Source organism: Electrophorus electricus, chromosome 11, assembly GCF_013358815.1.
Source record: "Electrophorus electricus isolate fEleEle1 chromosome 11, fEleEle1.pri, whole genome shotgun sequence".
Taxonomy (NCBI): Eukaryota; Metazoa; Chordata; class Actinopteri; order Gymnotiformes; family Gymnotidae; genus Electrophorus; species Electrophorus electricus.
In genome coordinates, this window is record NC_049545.1 from 12117501 (window position 1) to 12138536 (window position 21036).

Here is a 21036-nt window from a genome sequence, read left to right on the forward strand (position 1 = left end):
ACATCTGGAACAAATTGTGCCTAACCAGATTATACCAGAGAATGAAAATTAAACTGCCATAAAGACAACTGCCTTACATAATATGATGGTAGTGCAGGGGGATTTTCATGATTAATCTGTATTATTGTTTTAACAAGATTTTCAAAATGTGATAATCAAGACGGAGATAATCAACGAGATACTAAAAAAACAAAAACATACACACACTGATGAAAACAGGCAGCAGTTTGCAAACTGCAAACTGCAAAATAAAATGAAGTGAGACACAATGATCAAGAGCAAATCCATTCCCAGTAACCTTAATACAAACAAACAGGAAAGCAATAAAGACGACATTTGCAAATGATTTGTAAATCACTGGGTGTCTTAGTATAACTCGACCCCACACATTATTCTATATAATTTCTGCCATGCAGAGGAGAAGTGGGGGGTAGGCGCTATTATGTATGTTTGATCACCCTAAGAATATTACGCAGACACAAAGCAAAATGCAGAGATCATTACAATGGCCAACGACACAAGACAGGAAGAGAAGGGTTGTAAGTGCACAAATACATTTTGGGGAAAAGAGACACAGGTGGAAACAGTGTCAAATACAAAACATGAGACCAAATACAAAACATTCTGTCCCTGGACAGAAATGAAACTGCATTTTTTAAAAAGTGACATGGGAATCCCATGACACTAAAGGGCGGGGACTGTTGTTAATATAAATGTAAAAAATCAGATATGGAATAAATTAATATTAAGGTGTAAGGTATGTTGAGCAGCATGATAAACGTGTTACAGCTATGACACAGACGAAAATACAAGCTGCCTTCCAACACCCAAAACGTCCAGTAAAACAAACAACACTCAAACCTTCCACCGTCAGTTTCTAGCACCGTTCCATATAAGTGCTCTCAGCTGAAAGTAATTATGGATGTGGTGGCATTTTACATCTGGAAAAAAAACTATTGACAGTGCTTGAGTGGATAATACTAAAAATGCAAATATTTTGTTTCTTGTTACCATATTTGCACAATTTTGTTGTACTTGTACAATTTGGAGTCTGTTAAGGATATTTAAAAGAAACTGTTTTCAGTACTTGCCTGATAGATTGTGCTGGTTATTATTTTTTACACATCCAAAGTACATTCTAATACAAAAAATAAACTTGTTTGAATTAAATTTCATTATCCAATTTCATTATGTAAGGACAAAAAAATCATAATGGAGAAAAGTCAGAATAAAAAAAAATTCAGATGATGATGATGATGTTGTTGTTGTTGTTGGTGTTGTTGTTGTGGTTGTTTATTTATACCGCATACCGGAAGTGTCTTGACCTGTCCGTTTAGCTCCTCTGTCACTAATGACGACATCTCTAGGCCTAGACTAAATTTTCTCATAAGCAGAACATTTTGTAATTTGGCTTTATAATTTCTAACGGGTTTAACGAGGTTAATGACTATACGGACAAAGAGTCTAACACTTTTTTAATGAGAAATATGGATTTGAATTGTTAATAAAATCTGAACTGATCTAAAATTTGTTATTTACCCAGTAAATTAGTATATTTATATATTAATATATATTTTTGCATTATGTTAAACTTGCCCAAAGGTTCTCACAGTGTAGAGATACAGTTTTATCTGTGCTGCCTCTTGTTTTCATTATTATTATTATTATTATTATTATTATTGTTGTTGTTATTATTATTATTATTATTATTATTATTATTATTATTATTATTATTATCACTATTATTATTATTACTATTATTATTATTATTGTTGTTGTTGTTGCTATTAATATCATTATTACTATTATTATTATTACTATTATTATTATCATCATTATTATTGCTATTAATATTATTATTATTGTTGTTGTTATTATTATCACTATTATTATTATTATTATCATTATTACTATTATTATTATTACTATATTATCATTCTTATTATTATTATCATTATTATTACTATTATTATTATTGTTCTTGTTGTTGTTATTATTATCATTATTCCTATTATTATTATTACTATTATTATCATTATTACTATTATTATTATTACTATTATTATTATTATTGTTGTTGGTGTTGTTATTATTATCATTATTACTATTAATATTATTATTATTATCATCATCATCATCACCATTATTCTTATTATTATCATCATCAACAGTTTGCAGTAAAATTGCATGGGAACACAGCAGTATTTACATAAAGGCTATATTCCAAGTTCAAAGTGGAATCTCATGTCATCGCTTTACTGGCCCACCTGAGCAAGCACTTCACTAACTCTGCGGGATAGATCTGAGCCAGCCAGTCCCCTCCATACATTAACATGCGTGTATGTATATGTCATCTTCCTGCTCTTATGTCAGAGGAGTTTCCCAAGCACTCTTAGTGAGGGGAGGAGGAGGAGGAGGCGGGGTTTGAGTGGCGCCAGGACAGGCCCGTGTTTTGGCTGGCTTGAAATTCTGAGCGCCAGCTTCTGAGAAAGTGCCAGTCATCTGCCTCTCAGAGCAGAGCACACGCTGTGCTGATAACATTATCTGATGTGCCATCTCGCAGCCACAGAGCTGCCATTCACTCTCTAAACTGCCTTCAGATCATGTCTGTCGTCTTCTGCCCATATGTGTATGTTTGCCTTTAGTTCTCACAGTTCGCTGCATTCCATGGTCTTTACCTTATGTAGAAACACTGGTGTTTTCTAAGAAAAACACAGCATAAGATATCTAAGAAAATTCGAGACAGTTCTGCTCCTAACCCATGGTAGTGTCTGACTAAACACAGGACGGAATGCAAGAGCACAGTAACAGGTCCTTTGTCCGGCTTCCGGAGATTCTAATTTTATAATGAAGACGAATGAACAATAGACCGCTGTCCAAGAAGCTTCTAGAAAAGCTGGGCCAGTACCCCACCCTTGGTATCAAATGGCCACACACACCTTTTATCACATGTGCCGTTTAGGTACAGTAAAAATATCAAAGCACTCGCAACGGCCTCAGCAACTGCCTTCAGTGTCTGGCTTCTTATTGCATCGTCCTATTCATTAAACCCCTTGCCCTTATTCACAGTAAACCTAATGAAGCTGGACACGCTTGCAGCCACAGCTAAAGCAGGCCCAATAACCGCTAATACAATCCTAGCTCTGCATAAAACCTACACCCCATAATGCAGCTGCAGCGTTAACACACCCTGACAGCCAAAATGGAGACACTTCCTCATAACAGCCCTGCCGTCGGTGATAGCACACCCAGATAAGGTCACATGCTTGTGTTGCACTATTTTTGCATTACATCAGGAAGATGTGCATGCTTCAGCTCTGGCATACTGCTGTGCCTCTATATCAAAGCAGCAGTAGGAACCCTGACCGTATTTATGTGTCCAGTGCAAAAATGCAGCAAGTGTAATTACCATCTGCTCTTCTGCTATAAAACAGTTTGGACTTTCAATGTCTTTTCTTTGCTCCTTTAACAGAAAATGCTTGTGGTGATCTGGAAGTGAAATTGCATGTGAGTGTGTAATAAGACTGTAAGGCACAGACAATAATACCTAATTGTTCATTGTGATTGCAGTATATGGAAGCACACGGGTGAGCCCTTGTTACAAGTTTCAGACTGGTCTGCATTATTTTGACTAAAACTATTAACCTTTGTTGGATGACATGAATGCCACGATTCATCAAAACCCCCACAAGGCTGGGGTTTCTGATATTGGTTAGAATGTATTATTAAAAGCCAACACTGCAATAAGGCTAAACAAATGATATACTACGCAGCCCTAAAATGTGTGTGTGCGCAGGTGCGTGCAGATGCACGTGTGTGTGTGCATGGGCACGTCTGTACCTGTTGTGAGAAGTCTGCGTGTGCGGAGGAAGCTGATCGTCAGTCTCATGATTGAGGCCTTGTCCAGGTGAGAGCTGATGCTGTGAGGCAGGGGTAGCTGGTGGGCAAGCTCGTAGAACACCTCTGTCTCCCTGCTGCGCCGGCACCGCGCCGCGTCTCGAGACTTTTCCTTCCGCCGCTCCGACGTACTCCTGCAGGGGATGCCACACAGACACGTTCAGGCCCTGAATGTTTTGTTGTCCGCTGGGAAAACTCTCAAGGTTCATTTTGGTGTTGGGAAACATGTCCAGTAAGACCTCAGGCCTACATGTGAGTTTTGCCTCGTGTGCATGAGCCTGAGACAGCAGAGGACAGAGGGGACATCATGATGGGTTCAAAACGAGAAGCCAAATCTGAACCAACTTTCCTCTCTAAAGGCAGGTCAGTACCTAGACTGTGAAACTTCCGGTCTCCCCTCACCACAGTCAGCACCGATATGAAGCAGCGTATTGACAGTATTTTTTGTCTTCTCATATCTATTAGAAAACAAATTCAGACTGTTCTATATATACAAAAACATGCGTGTGCATGTGCAAACACACATGCACACTCACACCTGAATGTATGCATCTAATCAGAATGTGTTTATTTATTCGTTTTTAGAACATAACACTCTGTCTGAGCGTCTGATAGCCAGATGGGAGGATAATCACTCCTATTTTTTATTCTGCTCAGCCTCTCTCGCAGAGTCAAAACATGTCAGGCCTAAAACCAAGCCAGTGGAGATTGAGCCAGTATCCGGCAGGTGGTGAACACACACACACACACACACACACACACACACACACACACACACACACACACTGCAGAGATATCCTTTGATAACTGTCCTTTGCCCTCAATCAGCTAAACTTGCCATCCAAACACCTCTGTATACAGAGGGCAAATTTAAACCTTTCTATAAATGAAAATCTTTCTATAAATGAAAACCTAAGATTGAGTTCAATCTTCAGTCTGAAGTGTAGTGGTATTCCCTTGGGGACAAATTTTCAATGTTAATTTTTTTCACTGTCTCATAAAAATTCAGAATTATGTTTCTATAGGCTTCAGAGCCATCCTGACATGTCAATCTTCAGGACAGTGTGTACAGAAGTGTGCACAGAGGGCCATCCTGACATGTCAATCTTCAGGACAGTGTGTACAGAAGTGTGCACAGAGGGCCATCCTGACATGTCAATCTTCAGGACAGTGTGTACAGAAGTGTGCACAGAGGGCCATCCTGACATGTCAATCTTCAGGACTGTGTGTACAGAAGTGTGTACAGAGGGCCATCCTGACATGTCAATCTTCAGGACAGTGTGTATAGAAGTGTGTACAGAGGGCCATCCTGACATGTCAATCTTCAGGACTGTGTGTATAGAAGTGTGTACAGAGGGCCATCCTGACATGTCAATCTTCAGGACTGTGTGTACAGAAGTGTGTACAGAGGGCCATCCTGACATGTCAATCTTCAGGACAGTGTGTATAGAAGTGTGTACAGAGGGCCATCCTAACATGTCTAAGCTCCCAGCATTGTTTGGCATTGTTTGGCTCATGAGCAGCTTATGGGAACCATCTCTTAGGCATCCTGCATTTAATAAATACAAATGAATTCTGCGCCATCACGTTTTAGAACACTTCTACCCAGACCAACCACCTGAGCACCTGAATCAAAATCACCATTTCTTTCCACCTTTTCCCCAACAATAAAATGACCCATGTTACTTATTTGCAGTACCTAAAAGTGTTTGTATATTATGCACTTACTGGTATAATAATAAACCTATAACATAATAAAACTATTTTAAAACCAAGCAGGTGTACTCTAATGCTTTATCAGACATTGAGGACTTTAATGCAGAATAGTTAAGACATTATTTCAGTTTGGAGAAAAGCAATACAGTTGAGATTTAACAACTTAGATAAAAGGAGACATGTACAAGAAAGTTAAAAAGAAAAAAGCAAGGTGAGGGGAAAAAAACAAAACAAAACCACAATGATGCTTTTTCTACAGAACACAAAGTCAGTGCTTAGCTTGCCAAGAGCTGTGGTTACAGGTCGCCTCACAGAGCAAGAAACATGGCGAGTGATGTCATTGTGCCCTGTAACTGCGGCACGCCACAGCCTCGTACGCCACGCACGCGCACGCACACAGGCACACATGCACATATGCACATAGCCTATACACACAGCAGATGCACACACGCGCACACATGCAGTAGCGCAACCGTGAACCGTTTTCACTCTCCGCAAATTCTTATCATACAATCACCTGTTGCCAAGAAGCAACCGCAATGTGTCCTCTGCTTGCTCCCATCCTTGTGCAGAAGCCGGCAGGGAGAACAGTTAACTCCTTTTAGCTTTGAGTTGGGTGCAGTGTTTACTTTTAGTAAAGTGACAGTCCGGTGCAAGTCACATATCAAACAGTCTGGGTGCTGGACACTGGAAGAAGTTCACTTAGCAGTTCACGCCGGGGTTATTGCAATATTGCAACAATTGCATAAAGGTGCAGCACAGGGGGATGGGAGTCAAGGGCCACCTCTCTTTTGGGCTTCAGAAATGCACACACAGATTTTAAGGCTCAGGCTGACAGTTTGGTCCGACACCAGCTCAAACGCTCTCCTATTGGACCCCCACAATAGAAATTCCTGATTTGCCAACATTAACAGAAACAGCGCCAGCCAGAATGCCCTCTCCACACCCACACACATTTACAGGAAAATAAATAGGTCCTGGTTTCCAAGGAGACATCCTGAACTGGAGCCATGTGAAGGAGGTTGCGTTTTGAAAGGAGCCTCCATTCTCTTTTCCGGCCCCGAGCCCACTAGACCTGGAGAAGAGAAAAGAATAGCCACAATGCGGAACCCAAAGGGATCTGTTGGCAGTATCATTAAACACAGGCCCTGTGTAATTTGGTAGCTGCACTTTAGGGGTAAATGAGAGGGCTTTGTGTTTCAGATTAAGGCCATGTGTATTTCTCCAGACTAACACCCGTTGTCTTCTCTGATCTGACACAAACTAGGGTTTTGTGAAGAGTGTTCGATGAACCCAAAACGTCAGCGTTGCGTATGCCCTTGTCGATTTTAAACGTCTGAGCCTCTACCCAGTCACACTGCTCAGTCAGCAGGGAATTTAGGAGGATAATGTCACCACTGTGACTAGACCACTGGTGGTGGGGGCTGCTAATGCAACTTTCGCTGTGGTTCTGATCCATTTTACGAAGAATGTTCTGTATGATGTTGGTATTGGCTGTGCATCTGTATTTAGAGCAGAACAGCTTAGGATGCACAAAACATTCTAAGAAATCAGACAATAAAGCAATAACACAGTGTATCACATCATAACCTGTAGGGGGTTTACAGCTGTGAGTGAGAACAGGTAGGTCCAGAAAAACAAACTAATAGCCATTTTAATTTGCACGCCTTTTTTGTGGCACTAACATGCGTCTTCTGTCTGGAACAACGAAGAGCCAAACTGTGGCCAAACCAGAAGGAGCTCACGAGGTACAGGATGCTTGTACAAAGCTACTTAGCAGCCTATTCTCGCCCTCGAAAATGTCCTGTGCTCCTGTAATCTGTCTGTACTTATCACTTCTTATAAGCCCAGCGCTGGCTGTTGAGAGAGTGGCTTGCGTTAGTTCTGCCACTGTGCGATAGTCTGCTACATTGTCCAAGGGCAATCCCAGTGGAGACCGCAGGATATGAAACAATAGCGCTTCAGCACACGCTTAGGGCATCAGCCCCACGGTGCACTCTCTCAACCTGCTCTAGCAGACGTGGGTGTCTTCTGCGGCTACAAACCCCCTCGCCGAAACCACGAAACAGTCAGCAAACCAGCGAGAAGCCAGAGTGACACTTGCGGTGTTGCTCATGTGGTGTCAAGTCTCGACTGTCTCTCACTCAAGGTTGTTGCTGCAAGCAGGCATCAACACATCGGACACATAACTACTCCTCAGTAAGAGACTTTTGTATATAGCATCATATTGATGGCAGGGATAGCATTATGAATCTTGTCCTGGAGCTTCACTGGGTTCCAACCCATTCCAATGGGACACTCGTTTAAGCCTTCAAAAACCCTGATAAATCTCCTTTTCCAAAACAGGAAATTCACACAGCAGTCACACATGTTTTGAGCTTTTTATGTTGGGAATAACCATTGACCTTAATATCATGTTTGGTTTTTTGGACTACTAGTTGCAGTACATCACCATAACATGGTCAATAAAACCTGATGGAAAACATGGTTTGCACCTTTTTTCTATAAGACATATAAAACAATATACAAAAACAAGCCTCAATATACTGTGAGTTTCCTGTTTCAAAAGGGAGACTGATTAGGGGTTTTTAGGCTTAAATTATTTTCTTATTACAAACTGCACAGAACCTCCACATTTTTCAATACCAAAGCCATCATGTGCAATTATAAAACTATTTTAATAGATTAACTATTTTCAGGTGTTGGTTGAAAAATAGTGAACCTGGCCTTTAACAACTTAAAGGGGTACGTGTACATCCACTGAAAATGTTTTCGCATGCACATTGCTTCCTTTATACATGGGAAGTCATTATTACGGTCTTTACCAAAAAGAGATATCCAACCAAACAGCAAAAAAGCAATAGATTAACTATCACCTACAAAACACCAACTCATTTCACTTGCTTCTTCTGATGACAGTCTGAGCAAGCCTTGAATAAAATACAGCATCTGTACCATCAGCAAATTGACTCCCACTAATCAGACAGGAAAGAGCAGAGTAGCAGGGGCTCAGTAATGCTGCTAATATTGGCTCGGGTCTTGTTCAGTCACTTCATCAAACTTGGCTCGTTCACAAACATCGTTTCTGGACAAGAGTTGCTTTATGATACTGTACAGTGCAAACAACTTTTCTGTAATGTCCAGAGCAACAGTGGAGGTCATTGTAAAGTCTTATAGCCATATAAATAGGCACATGATGGACAGAAAGTCAATTACATGTGTGAGCAAAATGCAAAATTACTTAATACAAATTCAAGAATTACTGAACATTGTACATCATTGGAACACGAATATGTTCTTCAATACAGCAGCCTGTGTTTTGTTTAGTTGTGAGTAAAATCTGAGTGCCTATCATGTCTTATAGATAAATCCTTAATGTACTCTGTATGTATCTCTTTGGGATTTGTACCAACACTTACTCTGGATGACATAATGTGTAAAATAATCTCCCTCCTATTCAACTGGTTCATGCACTTGACTAAGAGGCAAGCGATCAGACGATGTCCACCACCTACACAATGCAAGAATGTACAGAAATGAATGATAATAACAATAATAATAACAATAATAACATGTGTGGGATGAATAAAATATTTGAGAGGAAAGTTTTCTATTTTTAAGTTATTCCATAAGATGTAGAGTGAAAGGGGATTTGAGAGTAAGAGAGGCTTATCATTTTAGAAGGAAAATGTTAATAAGCTGTTCTGTCATGAGTCACTCATAAAACAAAACAAACGTCTCTTCTTCACTCCTCGGCTCTGTTCATTTCATTCTCACCTTTATCCTACATTATCACCTTTACCTTACTTACACTACATTAAAGGATCAGGCAACTTTCATAGCCCATGAAGTTTCTAAACATGCATACAAAACCGAATACTATAGCACAATCAAAACTGAGAGACAGCCTGAACGGTACCAAACCCACCCCCACGGTAATGTCTAATCAAATTAAACTGTTACATTTCAACTTTAAAACCCTCATTTTGTCCTTTTTAAAAATATTTCTTTGTAGTAATCATCTTCGTCCACGATGAGCGCAGGAGAGGGGCCAGCTCAGATGGTGCGGGACGGGAACACACGAGTCCCTCCTCATTTTCAGCAGCTGGCAAAGTGCGAGTGCACGTAAACTATCAGAGCACCCCATCACGTCCCTCAGGGACAGAACACATGAGGGGATGCCAAGGAAGATACCTGTGAGACCAGGAGATTTGTTTCTACAGGGTAGCCATTTCTACGCCGATTGCTATCATGACCACGTACGCCGATCAGACCTTTCTGAGCTGCACTGAAGGTCACAAGCCTGGGAACTGAGGGTCACCAGGGACACATGATCATTTATCCATGTTGAATCTCATGAATACTAGACCTGTTATGCAGTTTGTCATATTGTAATTGGTTGTCAATTTTAACTGGATGTCAGCCAGGTAACGTGCCACCCACAACTTTCGGCGCAGGTTTTGCTGTGATGTATTATGTATTACCTGTTTGAGACTCAAGCTTCAGCTCACTTCCAGATCAAGCGTTTCTGAGAATTCCAGCTATTTTACAGAAGACTGAAACATGTCAGCAATGAAATGCGAGCTATGACGGTTTGACAAATGGGATACGGGCCTCTTGATGGCGTGCTATTCAGGCCGAAAAGAATAGGCCTCTAAAATATGTGTGCCCCTCTGCAGTCAAAGCACATCTAGATAACACCAGCTGACCTTTGACTCAGTTAATGACTCTAGCCACCTTTTTAGCAGGTGCGAGGAACAGGTGGCTCAGGAAGTTTAGCCGCATTGAATACACAACATTTGCACACGGTACGTTTCCATTTGCATGTGCCAGCAGCTAAAAACATGCCCAAACACAAACTGATTTTGGAGCGCTGGCACATGCCAGCGCATGGACAGACACACCACTTCCAACCTGTGCAGGAGGTCGCTTGCTCTGTGTGAATTGGACTAAATTCTGCGCCATGTCTCGTGCTGGCTAGAGCTTTCCTTGAACTCTCACCTTCAGAGGACACAACATTGGCAAACTTTCTGTGACTATCATTAAGCATTTAGAACTGTCAAACGTGCTATGTAAAAATACAATTTAAAAGCAAAGGTCCATTTGAATTGTGTGAGAATGCTGATACCCATAAACATTTGGTGATGCCTTATGACCATGTGAAGGGTAGTATTTTGATTTTCAACTTCTACCAAGCAGTGTGCAGTAAAGGATACTCTAATCCAGACCAGAATATAAAACAGTAATCCAGTCAAGGTGAAGTAATCTTACCAAACTAATTGATACCACCAGTACTTTACTGAGAGTCTTTTGTCATATATGTGTATTTGTATTTTAGTCTGCAAACACACTGCCCTTTAAAAGGGCAAACAACAGTTACTGCGCTGAAATAAAGTTACAGGAAAGGTTGCAAAATTGTATAACCCAAGCACACAGCTCAATATAGAATGACACAGAGGTACACTAATTGCATTCTGGAATGACAGTATGTTGATGAATGACAGTATGCTGATGACAGTAACATCCGTAGAGACCTGTAACCAAAGAATGATGTGAAAAAAGCATTTCGGCAGGCTATAAATATCAGAACAAGATAACTTTCAGCATCAAGATGATCATCATTAGTGGATTATCTTCTCAAATTAGTCTCCTGTGTGTACCATCATGAAATAAGACCACGCCGCGCACCTCTGTACCTGCTCCTGGCCAGCCTGGGCGTCTGATTCTCCACGCATGCCAGCAGTTCTCTCACCGAGTGTGTCATGAAACCTTCGTCTGAACTAGAAACTAGAGCAGACCCGGCAACATGCTAGTTTCCAAACCCACGCAACTTACTAATGGCGCATAACTGGAGAAACGGTTGCCTTCTAATGGTCCATACAGAGTGCATACCGTACATACTGTTCCATACTTTAATGTAACAGGAAGTGAGGTTTTCAGATTTTGATTAACAATTACAGTGTGTGTGTGCGCGCGCGTGTGTGTGTGTGTGTGTGTGTGTGTGTGTGTGTGTGTGTGTGTGTATGTGTAAAATCCAAACAATGAAGAGGTTAAAAAAAAAAATCTTGGTAGGAGTGGTCAACTTGCAACCTACACGATGGTTGCCTGCTCAGGCAAGTGCTCTTGGCAAGACTTTATACAGTGCACAGTAAATTAAGAGTTTGCCTGTGTTTTGTCAAAATTGACAAGACCGAAAATATTTGTAGAATTAAATTTTTTTCCAAAACAGAGCTGCATGCATTGTTTAAGTCATGCTCTAGATGACGTGTTTTCTTTTTCAACTATTGAAAAAAGGTGATGCAAACAATGGGCTGAAGGGAAATGTTTTGATTGAGGAGCGAAGCTACACTAGATCCACTGGTTCCACAAGTGTCCAGATGCATATCTCTGACAGTTAGTTGCTATTGCTTTGTTATTATGAACATCGATGTCAGGTGAATATTACAAAGCCTTTGCCCAGGTAAAATACAGCCTCATACACACTAGATCCTAATCTGATATGTTATCTTTGTTGAAATTGATAGTGTGCTACAGGGGGATTCTTCTTGCACTGTTTCACCCTGAACCCTCAGGGGAAATCTTTTCCATGACCAACAGTGTTGTAGTAACAGTCTATATCACCACCTCTGTGTCACTCTAAAGTGAGTCCCACATCACACTTTCAGCATAGGGATTAACATTTTAGTTAAGACAGCAATAAAGTGCAGTGGAATCCTAAGGAATATGTAAGTCTCTCACAGTTCTTTGCTACATGATACACAATCCAGACACAATAACTAGATACAATCATCTACTCTTCTGGTTGTACTGTGTAGCCCAGGGTCCCAGGAGACCTTGTTATTATGATTGCTATTTTCAAGTACAAGGCTGTTTACAGACATTGCACAAACATTAATGATCACAAAAGCAATGAGCAGCCTGGGTTACCTGAGTGAAGGATCACAATATCACTAACCTCCCCCTCTGCCCGGGTCCTCTGTCCGTGTGTGTGTGTGTGTGTGTGTGTGTGTGTGTGTGTGTGTGTGTGTGTGTGTGATTTTAATCAAGGTGTCACTGAGGAGCTTGTGTGTCCACACAGCCTCAGGTCGAGCACCAGCACAACCACAGCCGTCTGACCCTCCTGCCGCAAGGCTACAATCATAACAAGCTCGGCCACACACACATCAGCCACCAGTCATGTGCACAGAGTGCGAGCGTTCACCTGAACGGAAGGTCCTCTCTCCTTCCACTTGGGCCTTATAATTAGCATAGCCCCAGAAAAGCTGTGGTGGCATTATTTCTTTCCAGCACATCTGCATTACTTGCTGAGGTAGGATGGACCACACCAGACATGTCAAAGAAACACGTTGTGATCTCTCGACATGCAACTGCCTCTCCTTCTCAAACAGAAAGGCATGACTGAGAACAGTCACGTGGCATGCCGGTCTCTGGAGTTTTCACCTATCCGTTTCACCCTGCCGCACTGGAGAGACCGGCACCGAGAACCCACACAGGGCCTAACTAAATCCTCGCTGGCTCCAGCACCTTGCTTGCTTACAGGGCGTTTTTCCTGTAATTTTGGCATCAGGCTAAACACAGCAAACAATGTGTCCCCAGCTAATCTCTGATCTGCTGGAACACCGTGTTTCCTCGCATGGCCGCACGGCCGTGGAGTCAGCTCGGCTTCCCTCAATCATGGGAAAAGTGATCTCCCAGATACCCAACAGTCACGATACGCTCCCAGCACCGCGCAGACGGCGTCGGGCGTGCACCTGCCGTTGGCGGAGCCACGCTCCGGGCCCGGTATCGGAGCAGACATGGAGCAGGCCGGCGGGGCGCACGCTGCAGGCAGCGAGAGCGGCAGGCCAGCCAGGACTGGGAAGGCAGGCTTCTGTGGGAGGCAGAAGAACGCTCAGGTTGAGAGCGACCAGTGAGCTCTGCGAGGTGAAAGCCGGGATGGAAAGAAAGAAGAGACAGAGAGAACACATTCTCAAATTCGAACGCTCTGCCCAGCGCCCCCGCTGTTAGCCGAGGGTGGGGATTCTAGGGCCTAGATTCAGGCCCTCTCCAGAGATCCTGTCACAATAAACTGCACATTTTTGTTTAGACAATCTCGACAACTGGGAAAGGCTCTGGATTTCTCTGCTTTCAGCTCTTACTGGCCGTCTGCTACAGAACATCAACCCACATATATGTAAAGCCAGACAGTGTCCATCACCTGAGCATCTGAGTGACAGGCAGAAAGTGAAACATCAGAGAGATCCAAGTGGAGCCCACTTCAATGCTCTTTAGCAGCAGTTATGAAATAAGACCACGCCGTGCACCTCTGTACCTGCTCCTGGCCAGCCTGGGCGTCTGATTCTCCACACATGCCAGCAGTTCTCTCACCGAGTGTGTCATGAAACCTTCGTCTGAACGTCGTCTAGAGCAGACCTGGGAACATGCTATTTTTCAACCTCAACTTTGTGTTTGAACATTTTCAATGTGTCCAACTGTACTCATGCATGCCCATGCGTGTGTATATGCATGTGTGTTTACGAAAGAGCATGACACAGAGAGAGCAAGAGAGAGAGAGCACAATCATTTGACCACAGTAGCTTTATCTGATAACATGATACCACTACTCTGTTACTTTAGCTACATTTCTCTCTCCCTGTTATCTTTAAATGGCAGAGCAACCTGTGCACTAGTCACCAGTTAAACGTTGATAGACAGATGGGAAGGCCTCCGTGATCGCTGCACAACAGAACTATTGGCATCTCTGTCTGCAGGCAGAGAGTCCGTGACGTGGAGGTGTCAGTGCTTGGCCTGTGCCCTGGCTATGATGACACTGGCAGCCCTGTGCCACGAGCCAGCTTTTTCCCTGGAGTTGGGAGAGTTCAACAGAGTCCAGTGCCAAGCAGGGCCTCTCTCTCTCTCTCTCTCTCTCTCTCTCTCTCTCTCTCTCTCTCTCTCTCTCTCTCTCTCTCTCTCTCTCTCTCTCTGCCACACTGCCTTCAGCTCAGGAGCGGTGCAGACTGCACTCGTCAAGGCGTGGCCTGGCAATGCTCGGGGATTCCGAATCGATCAGGAGCGCCAAACCATGTCCAGGAGGAAAGGCCCAACATCCATGGTCAGTGCAAATCACCCAGCATGGCCTACACCATTCAACATGGCCTACATTAACCAGCATGGCCTACACCACCCAGCATGGTCTAGTGCAAACATGAAATGAGTTTTGGAGTTCATATCAATATGCTCAAGCAGGCCCTGCGCCAATGGTGGAAACTTCAGATTACCTACCTGCAACCTAGTTGCCATAGTACCTGCTTAGTCTAAATTATAGTCTAAATTATCACATAGTCTTCACTGGCTAAGCACAATGGCTTCCAAGCATTTCTACTGGTTATTTTTAGAAATGTGCTTCACATTCAATACACTAATTCAGTGTGCCTTCACAAGTGTGTTGACATAGTTAACATCACTAAACAAATATGCTGATTTGGGAAACCATGCATGTAAGGCCTAAACAAAGGAGCTCTATTTGTAGACTATACATAATGGATAATATTTCTTTTATGACACCAAATGCAAAGCAAATATCACAGAACGCCACACTGCATACACCATTTAGACAGAGCCTAAGACTGAACAGCCCCTCTGGAGTCTCAAGATGGCTGATGTGTATCATATAAGCCCATCCTGGGTCAGCCATGGCCTCTTTTTCCCCCAGGGTAATGTTGGACAGTGTCCGCATCCCCCTCAGAATTGCAGTATCCTGATACTAAACATACATGTCCTTTATTTCAATGGAATACTGATGTTTGTTTGCATTCAGCTTCCCTTGGATGCATCTGATAGACACAGTGAGCTTGTAGAGAGAAAAGCTGTCATGAGGATGAAGCACACACACACACGCACACGCACACACACTCACACACGCACACATACACGCACATACACGCTCACACACACACACACGCGCACACTCACACAGACACAGGTCGTTCAGGGACAAGAATACTTTTGAGGAGCCTACAATTTTCAATACTACCTTTAAGACCTGACGACAGGTTTAAACATGATGTGTGAGAGAGGTTTTTTTTACAAACTAATTTGTCATCATTAGCCTATACAGTTCAACACTTGACATCCCCAGGGCAAAATCTGATTAGACATGCGGTATCTACTTTACTTGCCAAGTAGGACAGTTGGTGTTGACTATGTTGAAACTATATAATATAAATGTAATTTATTTTTAAGGTGAATTTAAGTTAAAAACAGGTGCTTGCAAATAATTGATTGCATAGCAAGTCAAGCATTTATAATACCTTTAGTAATAATGGAAACTGAAATGTGTTGTGTTCCCAACAAAAAAAAAAAGAAGATGAAAACCTATCTGTACCTTTGTGTTTCACATTCATTTCAAACTACAATTTATTAATTCATTACAATTTATTTATCCACAAATAATACATAGTTATATATAGGCTGCATAAACACATTCAGAAGAACTACAAATACTTGTAAAGTGTCTGATGAAAACACACAGGAACATAAATCGGCAAAAGCCAGACCTTAGCCCAGGGCCACACTGACCTTCATGGGTCAACTACGATCGACTTAGGTCTTCATAAACCGCTGCAGTATTCCCACAGGCATTCCCACAGCAGTGTCATGACAGGCTATGACCACTGCACACTGGAGGACTTTTCTAACTGTAAAGTCCTCACAACCAACCTTGTCAGTAAGCAATAAGAACATGATTAAAATAAACAAATAAGCTAGCCAACACAAAACCAGAGGACAGTGTCTTGAGTGTTGTATTTCATGACCCCATGTATGGAAAACAGAATTTCATAGAAACTAAAAGGTGCTGGGCAAAGAAATTCATTTACCCTGTGCTACTGCGATTGTATTAAAGTTACTAATTAGTTAATTGGCCTGTTTATGATACAAAGGCGTATAGGTGCCAATACTACGACCAGAGGAGGATTGGATTCAAGACATCAGTTTTAACATTATAAAACGAAAAGCTGTATCAATGCACCCTCGGTAGGTTTTTTTCTTTACAAAAGTGAATAATAATAATAATAATAATAATAATAATAATAATAATAATAATAATAATAATAATAACAAGAATAAGAATAACAGAACAGTTCTGTCTTATTATAATCACCATTATATTGCTCAATACAAATTATTATAGAGCTCCTCTATTAGGCCGACAAACAGAGCGATTACGACAAGTAAATGCAATATTTTAAAATATATATGTATTTTTTAACATTGTTCCATGTGAATCAAATACAAAACAAGCGAACTCAGAAAATAGCAACAAATTAACCTCACATTGCGCTCTACTGCGCAACGCACTGTTGGTGTACAATGTTTTTACGATCTACGCGCAAGAAGGCTGATTAACTTGTTGCTTGTCCCAATAAAACTTTCATTGTACTAGCGGGAAGAGTTTCCACCGTAAGGTGTAATGTGTAAATGGCTTATTTGTAACGCGTTTGTAATTAAAAGACGTCAAATCAGATAACTCACCTTTTCTTGTCTTTATCAGCTGTCATGTTTCCAAGATCACTTGGTAATTTCCGATATTCAAGCAGACTTTGGTCGCGTCAGATTCAGCTCGAACCGAAAACAAGTTGCGCACACACGGTTCTAAATAACAGAAAGTGAAGTTCCGTTGCTTGTTTAAAAAAAAAAGTCCATTGCCATTTCAAATTCCTCTCAGCAACAATGTCAGCGTCGGCTATACAGTCTCAGAACACTGCCAAGGATTGTATAGCCTTTCGCCTCTTAACCGCCGGTAATATCCAAGGATTTCCAAGGCACGCTAAAATGAGAAGGTCGGAGTTTTACCGGTTGCTTTGAAAGTGTAAAAGAACTTTGTATCTCTTCTGCAAACACAAGCTACAACGCTGCCCTCGGCTGGTCGCACGCCAGCGACCCGATCAATTATGGCATAGGGATTGGTTGGACCACGGCTAGAAACTCCCCCGACCTCCGCCCCGCACAGCGCTCGCCAGCGCTCGCCAACCTTTATGACTTCGAGCGCAATGACTTTCGATCAAGTATCTCGTCCGGGGAGCCCGTGTTGGTCTTAAGCCTAAACAGCTGTCGGAATTCATTTACGAGCAGCCTTTGCTCCGTAAACGACACGCTGGCAAAAGTCACGAATAGTTGATTATTCCCCCCAAAAAGTCCTGTTGCGCACCCCGGTAACGCGATGCGCCACTGTCCTAAATTTACGTTCCCTGACGTTTAAACAAAATACTGATTATAGGTAACACGGATCATTACTGTAACAAGCATTGCTCTTAAAAACGGGCGAGAAAAGTCCCTGTAAAGTTCACGCAGCTGTGAGAAAAAGGTTGATCTTACATATTTCAGGTTCATGCCAAAGTTCAAAACGCAGGACAATAGCACAGACAAACCAAAGTCTTCTTTTTTATCCTAGTCTTCTGAGCGCAATTATCAGGCTTTGTCGTGACAGATTATCTGATTCACAATGAAATGCGAAGCCTCAGTCTTCATTAGCCTTTGGCCTCCTTCAAGTGAGTTTGCGCTGACATTTCATGGAGTAATTCAGATTATTCAACTCAAGGGTGTCCCACAAAATGAGGGCAGTGTAACATTTCCCATGCCTTGGGACATTTGAGACCTCTGTTGAAAGGGTTACACTTGACAAGGGCAATTTTTCACACTGTTGCATCTCAGTCCGTGACCCTAGAATCTGAGGGAGGATTTCATGAAATCCCTTTCTCTGGCTTCTTTGGTGAATTGTTATTCAAAACCTTCTGATGCTGTGAAACAAATCCATAATATATATTATTGTAGACCCATTAAATTATTAGTTTTCTGTCAGATTTATAATTCAAAAGAGAAGACAGTATTACTTAACATATTGTGAGCTATCTACCCAGCTTCGTGCATGTCAGTGTAAGTCCTGATATAACACACACTTTAGATCTTGAGCAAAAACTGTTGTTTTGACACCATCTTATTTATTAGGCTCCAAAACAAACAACGCACATTCACGTCTTTGAATACAGTACATTTGGCACACAGTAAAACTCTCACAATGACATGACATGAACAATGAGAAAAAGAAGCAAACCAATAAAATGTTTGTACACACTGTACAAAGTTTCACAACACAAAACAATGAATGTAAAATACATACACATGTATATGATACTTACAGTGATAAAATACACATAACTTACATTAATTTGAATTGTACCTCTGCATGTACACACATAATACTCAGTTGGACAGATAGATTGCGCTTTCTTAAGAGGTACTTCTTCAGACATGTATAGGTTTATTTTGCTTGAACGTGTCAATGTTTACAACGGCCCAAATATGATTCCTATGTAGAGTCGTCTATCAATAACAATAAAAAAATCTTATAAAATCTAAGAATGATATTTCATGTCCTAAGCAGAGTGGAAGATCTAGGGAGGAGATGGTGAGGACAGCTCGTGTCTCTGGACCTTGGTTCTAGTGTACTGGTGCTGTCCAGAAGGAAAAAGATGAGGCCTGTCCGTTACCGAGGGGAACGCGCTGAAAGCAGCAGAGTGAAGGCAAAGGCACACACGCCGATGCCCTGCAGGACGAATGTGTCAAAAAAGACCAAGCAATTTCACAATGTGGTAAAAAGCCTTCAGGACGTGGAGGAAACCTCTGCAGATGGTTATGTTGTGGTCCGGCTAAGGGCTCGAACAAAACAACAGTGGTCCATAGAAACCTGTAGATAAAGTAGTTAGCACTGGTAATACTTAACACTGTCTATTTAGTCTGCGGTGTGGACACGGACTTCATAGCCTTGTCAGTCTTGGTCTGGCTCTTTTGAGAGTGCGAATTTGTTTACAGAATCTTTTGCATAAACACAACAGGGTCTTTAAAAAAAAATAAAAAAAATAAATTAAAAAAAAAACAAATGAAATTTAATAAAAGCATACACTACACAAAATTCCATTTTTCTTCTGTGCACACATATGGGGCAAACAAGAGAGGACAGTAAGATATAGTAGGGGTTAATGTTTTGTATTTTTTTAAAGAGGAAAAAAAAAAAAAGTTATATATCTGGGATTCATCTCCAAATCATCAAGCATGGAAAGGGGCTGGTCTGGATCACCACGGCAACCCAAAGCCAGACGAAGAACAACAGGCATAGCAGCAACTCAGAAGAGAGAGAGAGGGAGAGGCGGAGTGAGGAAAAGGACTGGAGAAGAACAACAGAAAATAAAAAAAGGGAGACATTGATAAAGAAGTCAAAACAAAGCAAACGAGAAACACCATATTGCACATGGACACTGTAACATTTTTCCTCATGATCTGGTAATACGCAATATTATTGTCTGCATGAGCATGCAACAAATGAGACCTCTATGTCCAATAGAGTTCACAGGCTGACATACAAGACGTGCACACAGAGACAGACGTGAATAGGTACTGCATTGCCCACTGCCTACAATGTTAGCAGATGAGCCACAAGACAATCCAGTAATAATAAAAATACATTTAACAAGATTTCATGAATCATAAACCTCTTTTTGCCACACACACACACACACACACACACACACACACACACACACACACAATTTGATTAATACTCAGCTGAACACTAAGGGAAACCACATAGTGACTCAGCCAGTGGGCAGTCTATCAAACATTACCCCACTGACAGGTTACCAACATATTCCGACTGAATCTCTTAACTGAGAATCAAACTCCAGTGGCTCTCTTTGGAATTCCTTGACCTTAGAGCTACAGACTTTCAATAAATTCACCGGTTCCATTTGGCTTTCAAATTCCAAGGGGAAGGGGGCTACGTTATGGATAGTGTGAACCCACAGTAGTGGGTTGGGTATAGAGATGCAGACAGGAGGTCTTACTGGGTGGATGAAATACACACCTGATTCCACCCGTGCCACTATGGACCATGACTTTTTACAGTGCTGAATAATGTGTGTGCAGTGGTGGAAAGCAACACAGTGTATACAGTCTTAGGTACTGTATATCAAGATTTTTCCCAGTATATATATATATATATATATATATATATATATATATATATATATATATATATATATGAGAAAGTGAAATATTCAAAGCTGCACTATGTATGACTTGTTTGCTAAAACTGAAAGATGTGACGAGGTGAAGAGGAAATAATATCTGCTAAAATACAACTTAATACAAAGTCAGAGCAGTGGGGTTTAGCAGGAGAACATCGGACGTCGTTAACGTTGTAACGTCATACGTCCATGCTTAAAAAGAAGGACCGATGGGCTGGTTGCCTGAGGAACGTCAGTGGGGGCGTGGCTCACAGCGCTGTACGCTAGTGAACGTAAGGAGTGAGACGTCTTAAATAACGGAGCCATCGGCACGACAAACCAGCTAATCGGGAAAGTGACAGAGCTCTAGCTAAAACCAGAATAA

At 41.7% G+C, this 21036-nt stretch overlaps 1 protein-coding gene across 4 annotated transcripts in view; it reads right to left on the reverse strand.

Moving 5' to 3' along the window:
- Positions 1-17596, reverse strand: part of epas1b (endothelial PAS domain protein 1b) — a 33392-nt gene extending 15796 nt beyond the window's left edge. Inside the window, exons 1-2 of one of the 4 annotated variants that reach the window (XM_027002590.2) lie at positions 17125-17596; positions 3841-4031 (exon numbers count right to left, since the gene is read on the reverse strand). In XM_027002590.2, the coding sequence (XP_026858391.2) occupies positions 3841-4031; positions 17125-17150 (217 nt within the window). In that variant the 5' untranslated portion in view covers positions 17151-17596. The remainder of the gene's footprint in view (positions 1-3840; positions 4032-17124) is intronic. The other 3 variants (XM_027002592.2, XM_027002591.2, XM_027002593.2) reach the window with 3 other exon arrangements.
- Between the last annotated feature and the right edge of the window lie 3440 nt (positions 17597-21036).